General features: G+C 37.0%; 1 protein-coding gene across 1 annotated transcript; it reads left to right on the forward strand.

The window, feature by feature from the left end:
- The first annotated feature begins 4,076 nt into the window (after positions 1–4,076).
- On the forward strand, positions 4,077–7,405 carry LOC126808668 (O-methyltransferase MdmC). Its single transcript, XM_050533592.2, has 5 exons — positions 4,077–4,377; positions 5,030–5,239; positions 5,958–6,058; positions 6,562–6,717; positions 7,236–7,405. Exons 1-5 carry the CDS (start codon positions 4,104–4,106, stop codon positions 7,308–7,310), a joined length of 816 nt encoding a protein of 271 aa, XP_050389549.1. The 5' UTR covers positions 4,077–4,103; the 3' UTR covers positions 7,311–7,405.
- The last annotated feature ends 293 nt before the right edge of the window (positions 7,406–7,698 follow it).

Consider the following 7,698-nt stretch of genomic DNA (forward strand, 5'->3'; position numbering starts at 1 on the left):
CATTCGATTCATGCCAGCCATCATATTGGCCATTTGCATTTGCTGCGATGACATCATACCCATATTCTGTTGTTGTTGTTGCTGCTGTTGCATCATCATATTTTGGTTTGTTCCCATCATCATGGGATTGACGCCTCTATTCATTCCACCCATCATCCCCATTCTCGGCATCTGGTTACCATGGTTACCCATCATGCCTGACATTTGATTCTGGTTGGGATTCATGCCTGGCATCATGTTAAAATTACCCATACCAGCCATGGGATTAGGTCCATGCATATTGTTTGCTGCAGCCATTTGGTTCATCCCACCCATCATCATTTGTGGGGGCACCTGCCCCATCATAAAAGGTCGCTGCATATTTACGACCTGGAAAAACAGAAAAAAATAATGTTAGGGGTGTACAACTATATGTAGGTTACTACTGAGCCATATAAAGCCATAAGCTTATTTGTTTTTTAAACAATTAAGATGTAAGCTTGTACACTGTATATTGGGTATATTTGTATTACATGTATTTTCTATCAATAGACATGTCACAGAAACTGTCAGACATAAATTCTAACTTTATCTAAATTTTAAAAAGCAATAAGCTTATCTGTGGTTTATTTTTCTAAACTATTAAGATATAAGTCTACATTTTATTGGATCTCATATATGACACTTGTCATAGATGACAGACACTCTCAGACATAAATCCGAACTTGTCTGGCACAAAAGTTCAAATCCAATGTTAATTCTGGTTAAATATTGTCAGGTAGCCTACAACTAAAATCATCATTTGTATCCCCAGGTTTATAGATCTACATGTGCGATAAGCACCAGACAATTGGCAGACTCCAGGAACCATTCACTTGGTTAGATAATACCACATCAATCAGCAGTGAATATTCGCTAGGCCACTACAATCACTGATAAGGATGACATCGATGCGACTTAATGTGCCACAAATATTAACTTTTTCCTTCCGACAAATTAAATTTTAAAACATTTTTGTTATGTATTAGAAAAATAAATAAACTAGTTTAAGTATTTGTAGGGAAAAATTAGTTCCTATTTAGTGTAAATGAGTATTGAAATGAGTAAAAGGCACCATTCTGCCCGAACCAGTAACGCCTTATGTAAACAATGCACGGGACATTGAGCCAATGATTGACGCTGTATGATGTGCTGTCACGTGTTGAAGGCAGTCGTCTTTTACAGAGATATTAGACGACTTTCATAAACCTCTGTGAAACAGATTGAGATAATACATGACATGTATGTAACATGTACATGTACCTTTATTCTTTATTGCTTGCTTGCTTGTATTGTGTGTCGTGTCGAGTTCAGCTTACACGTTTTCTGTCTTTTTGTGTTTGTGGTACATTAATCTATTTACTATTGCATTTATTTAAATTACCGGTAGGCTACTCCAAATCAGAGCAAGCAAAATTCGACGAACATGCAGAAATAAAAGGTCTTTTTCGCGTTATTGGTGCTATCAAAAACGTCTTCATGCTTGAAAGGCTAAAAAATATTGTGGAAAAGAAACCACAGAGAATATTATAGTTACCTAATTGGACCAACAGGGGGTAAATGATATAATGTTTTTTAAGACCGGTAAAGCAAATTTTCCATTTCTTCTGTTTTCGACCATATTGGAAAGGGAGATAACTCTAAATTTAAACAAGGGATAAAGACCACCCATAATTTTATACATGACCTCTAAATTCGCTATGAAATGAAATGAAATGAAATGGGGTTTAACGTCCTACTGCTCTGCTCCTATACTGGGCTAATGAAGACGGGCATACGCCATACAGTGTGTTATGAGGGAAATTTTGCCCAGGCAGCGGCACTATCGCCTACTCTTATATCGAATTCCAACTGCCACGGGATCTTTTACGTGCATTCCAATATATACATGGGACCTCAGTTTTTCGTCTCATCCGAAGGACTAGACAGCTGTCCTTGTCAGGCCCCCCCGTCCTGCATCACTGACAAGAGAAACCAAGGGCTAAGCTGCTATTCTGATCACATGTAAATAACAACAAACTTCATTTTGACAACAGTTTTGCATTTGCATAACTATCAAAATTTCAATTCACACTTTTTTTCCGAACACATATTATGATAATTCTTAAAGGAGCAAACGTTTGGAAAAAGCCAACCAATTAATACTGACCCGTTTGTTTAGATAAATAAAATGGCCCGATCTTTTGATAATTGGAAACCCTTTTTATATGGGAAAACAATGAATAGGCGAACGTGATTCAAACTTGCACCATTTATACTCTTAAAGATACATTATATGTCAGATTTAGATAAAGGGCTGACCGTTTAAAGTCTTCAATCAAAATGAAAAACAACCTAACAACAAGGGAAGCAACTCACGTAAAGGGCAATATTTCCCAAACGTTGTATCACACTGCTGAAAGTCAAGAACGGAAACGAAACCCACATCCACGAAAAATAATTTGGAGAAAAGGATCAGTTACGTGTCTGTTAGTTTCGCTGTGTTCATATGAAACCCATTTTGCAACAGTCGATAATAAATTATCATGTTGCTTCAATTTACGTTTCTGCAATGCCTTTATGAGACATTCTATAGCTACTAGCATGGGCGGATTGAGCATTTGAGCAATGCCAGGTGGCTGGGACTATCAGGCACAACTGTTCCGCTGGACACGATACAAATACTGTAAGACTCAATCGTCGAAGAATGCCCGGTCCGGTTGTAACACCCAGTCGGATGCTGTCTATATTATGAAGCTTTCAGGTTGCAAGACCACTCGGGTACTGTCTGTTAGGGAACTTTCAACCAACCGTTTATTTGATTCCTAATACGGTTACACAATTTGCAGTTAAGAGTGCAACAGGTGTTAATTGTTTGCACAAACGAACCGTATAGTATGTATATTGTTCTTAATTCATATATTCATAAACTATTCTATAGAAATACTAGTTATATCATGGAATAATAACCCAGAACGACAATTAAAAAGCGTATGGCTCTAGTTACGGGCCTGCGAACGACAGTCATTAGATATGGAGTGAACACATTTCCGAGCGCAGATATTATATACCAACCGTATATAATATATTGTTCTTAATTCATGTATTCATAAAATATTCTATAGAAATACTAATAATATTTATCCCGTGGCATAATAAAGCCAGAACGACGATTAAATGAAACAAAGCATTATTGATATGCATTTATTTCATTTTAAAAACACAGCCTTTTTCAAGGTCAATGAATCACGTGCAGCGATATCGCGATCCGCTATCAGCTAGGACGTATGTAACCGATGTAAGAACTATGATGATATTATCTCTGTTCAATGTTTAACGAATAGGTTGTAAAACCACAGTACGTTATACTGAATTGTGTAAGTCGTCGAATTATCTTGATTTGGCTTAGGTAAGTGAACTTTATGATTGAGACATCATATGGGCAATACAAGGCTAGGCATGTCTATTTTACATGAAACGTACACATTTGAAGTAGCTAAGTCTCTAACTCAATATCATCCAAAATCTTCGACATTGAAAACACGAATGTTTTTGCAATTGAAATCAGCATTGGTGTTGTGATCTTACCTGGAAAAGATGGGCTTCTGATATCCAATATTTAAGACAAAATAAACATTTTACCATTGGTACACGAATCGTGTACCATAATGCGTTTCAGCCCCATTTGTAAGAAGGTGCTCAAAGAATGAGGCTAGACATATTCCACAAGTCATGTCAAACGGTGATATCATGTTCTTATTTGGAGAGCATGCGCAATAAATAATATCGATGTTGACTGGAATAACCAGACGCGAGAAACTGACTTGCGGTTGAGACTTCTGACGTATTTCGCCGAACATAACTGATGACAATTCACAGTAAAACGGACACGATTGAATGTAAAACAGTTTATATAAATTCATATTACATTATTATATGTGTTGCGACCCATTTGTGCCAATTTCTAGGTCCAAAATATTAGCGATTTAGCTCCTTTAAATTGAGAGTATACCTTTTATGGAAAGCTATATGGCTCATAATTCGAATTAATCTATATACCTATTTATTACAGATATAGCTGATACCACAACTAGAAAGGTTATAGCATGGCCCAATATGATCCCGCAGTCAAAGAACTAGACGCATTACTGAAATCTCCAGATATCAAAGATGTGAAACCGGAAGTACGAGAAAAACTTGAGAGGATATTGGATATGTGCAATAAACGACACCACTATGCTGATGAAATTACAACCCCACAGAGCGACATTTTGGCCTACATACATGAACAGACTATAGCACATCCTTGGGAACAGGCCTACACGTCGGGTAAAACAAAATGGAACCTGGAACCTGGAATGATAAGCGGTCTTGTTACATGTAAATATATCTTTATTACTTTTTTTAACCCACACTATGTAATTTTTGATTGTGCTTATTTGAGCTGTTTAGATTTGGAAGCTGTCCTGCCTGGAGAGTTGTGAAATGGGGTTTAGCGTACGCCTTTTTTGGCACAAACCGTGCTGATTCTAACTTCCAGAGCTTCTTTTATTCATGTGCGCCAACCTACACACGGGACCGCGGCTTTTGGTCCTGTCTGAACGACTAGACGCTGTTCCTGGTCTGGCCCTACGTCCTACAAGTTTAACAACTTCATGCACATGAAAATGATCCATCAATATACAATATCTACAGTAAACGAATAATCCTTATTAATGTAGACTGGCTTTACGTTGCGACTGAAGCCCTACTGCATTTGTCATTCGGGACAGAACAGTAAGACGCCAAACTCCATTTCATTTCATCTCATTTGCGACTGAAGATAGTCGTTCTCATTGCGCGTAAAATACACCCTACTGAGCAGACCCTGCTATCATTTACGATACTTATTAGAATATGATATTATTAAATAAAATAAATTACAATAATCAGACGAATCTAAAGGTATTTAGAAAATATTTTATCAAATTAATTACATATATTTTTTGGAAAGTCTCCGTTAATAGTAGCATATTTGTGTTGTAAAATTCAGGTCAATTTTTGAAGTTTGTTATTAGTATGATGCATGCTAAAGAGGTTTTAGAAATCGGTATGTTTACTGGATACACTGCCCTGGCAATGGCGGAGGCTCTACCCGCGGATGGAGAAGTCGTTACATGTGAAATATCGGAATATCTTAAAGATATGACTGCAGATTTTTTCAGTCGTTCTCCACATGGTAAAAAAATCAAGACATATTTTGGTAAGAAATCTATTTGATTATTAAAGATACATTATGGGAGATTAGATAAAGGGCTGACGGTCCTCACTATAATAGTTAAAAACTAGATAATGTAAAGGGAATTTGCTGGAAATTTCAGTCAAATTGATCCACTCTGAACCAAGAATTTAACGATTGAATTTTCGGACTAGCCTCGATCATCATTACTAAAGTCGGTACGATAAAAAAAACATAGTCTCGATTATCCATTTCATGATTTAATCATGAATGAAAGTTGAGCAGCAAATTGGATCCTTATCCAGTAAATATCGATGGCTAGCGATGACATCGAGAGTTGATTATGGTCTGGATAGGTTAATTAATGTCTAATTAATAATTTAGATAACATTTCAGGCCTAAAGAAGGACCTGCAATAGGCAGATTTAGCTCTTGCATAATGTATGAGTAATATGTTATAATAATATAGCATGATGTATTTTAATTATTTTAACAAGGACAGCTGTCTAGTCCTTCTAATGAGTCGAAAAACCGAGGTCCCGTGTATACATTGGAATGCACGTAAAAGATCCCTTGGCAGTTGGAATTCGATATAAGAGTAGGCGATAGTGCCGCTGCCCGGGCAAAATTTCCCTCATAGCACACTGTATGGCGTATGCCCGTCTTCATTAGCCCAGTATAGGAGCAGAACAGTAGGACGTTAAACCCCATTTCATTTCATTTCATTTTAATTATTTTATAGCACCAGCTGACGACACATTGAATAATTTAATAAAAGAAGGCAGGTCGTTTGATGTTATCTTTATTGACGCTAATAAACCCGGTTATAAAGAATATGTAGATGTAAGTACAGTAATATGCGCTTACAACGTAGGTGTGCATGGGGTCGAGTTGACCTCTCTCTCTCTCTCTCTCTCTCTCTCTCTCTCTCTCTCTCGCTCTCATATGTTATGCAACAGCAACAGATAAGCATTAATATAACCTGTTATAGCGAAGGGTTCTTTTACGTGCACGTCAACGTGTACACGGGACCTCGTTTTTTCGTCCTACCTGAAAAACATGAAGCAGTGCCCTGTCAGATCTTCCTCCCTACCACTCACAATTTATGGGAACTTTCTAGGTCACCGCCTGTATCGGCTCCATGGTTAGTGAGCCAGCCCCTTACACAATGAGCTATCGTGGCGCCCCGTTCGTGTTCAAGGATTTTGTTTGATTTCACCGTTTCTATTTAATTTTTTTATATTTTACACATAATGTTTGATTTCACCCTTTATATTTAATTTCATAATATTTTACCCATAATATTTTATTTTACCCTTTATACCTTATTTTATAATAATTTACAGGTAATATTAGAGAATGGTTTACTGGCGCCACGTGGTATTATATTAGCAGATAATGCCTACCTGAGTGGTACATCATATAACAATCCTAGAACAATAGAAGATAATGTTATGGATGATTTTAATCAAAATATTAAAAATAATCCTCAATTACAACAGGTACACACTAATTCCTATAGATACATTATGTAAGAAGTATTTATTTTGACTTCAAATGTCATATGAACTATTATGTAGACATTTATTCACTGGTTAGCATTCTTATGGTTGATCAATTTGGTTAGTGTGCTTACCTGGACAGCCAATGCGGTGCGGGGGGGGGGGGGGGGCAATGTCCTCTTCCTGAAACCACTCACTATGTTTTATATTTTATGTTGAATTTCAAGTGTTTAATGAGGTTTAATGTCTTAATAGTTATTTTGATTAAAAAGGCAGGCAGCATACGAGAACAATTCCATTACCACAGAGTATTGTATGTCGATTTGTCAAGATTTCCTTTATCAAGTCGGGAGCCGTTAGCCTGGAGGTCTCAGTTTCGATCTCACTGTAGAATAGAGGGCCTGACAAGGACAGCTATCTAGTCGTTCAGATGGGACGAAAAAACGAGGACCCGTATACACATTTTTCAAAATCAAGTTTCGTTTTGTCTTGACTGTTCATCAAATGAATACTTTCAGGTACTACTACCAATAAGAGACGGTATTTTAGCTGTTAGAAGGAAGTCAGATGTTGAAGGCCAAGCTGCAGAATAGTTTGCGAATATCATATATCTGATATGGAGTCGGTCCACTGATGATTTCTGAAGTTCATGGATTTGTATATAAACTCTTCCACCACTCTTTTCTCACCTTTGTATGTCAATTTCTTTTATCCTTTAAGTTAGAATTGGCGAACTAGGTTTGGATTAGTGGATATAACTGTATTTGTGGCAAGAGGGCCATGACGTAAATAGGCATAATTTCCCATATTAGTTCAACAATGAATACCCATATGCATTTCCCGTCTTTATTATAGAAACTGTCCTATTGCCACGCCTTTCAACGAATTTACCCGGCATACCAGTTGGTGTCAACCCCATTTAAAATTGAGATAAACTGATTTTGCCATGCTCGGCTCTTTGCTGCTATAAAGTATAAACTC

The sequence above is a fragment of the Patella vulgata genome, chromosome 1 (genome assembly GCF_932274485.2).
Source record: "Patella vulgata chromosome 1, xgPatVulg1.2, whole genome shotgun sequence".
NCBI classification, from domain to species: domain Eukaryota; kingdom Metazoa; phylum Mollusca; class Gastropoda; family Patellidae; genus Patella; species Patella vulgata.

What these genes read in the sequence shown, in the direction of transcription:
- LOC126808668 (XM_050533592.2), top strand. Translation starts at nt 4,104, where the DNA reads ATGGCCCAATATGATCCCGCAGTCAAAGAACTAGACGCATTACTGAAA. An exon ending in AAAAATCAAGACATATTTTG is followed by an intron (nt 5,240 to 5,957) that starts GTAAGAAATCTA and finishes ATTATTTTATAG; the next exon opens with CACCAGCTGACGACACATTG. An exon ending in GTTATAAAGAATATGTAGAT is followed by an intron (nt 6,059 to 6,561) that starts GTAAGTACAGTA and finishes AATAATTTACAG; the next exon opens with GTAATATTAGAGAATGGTTT.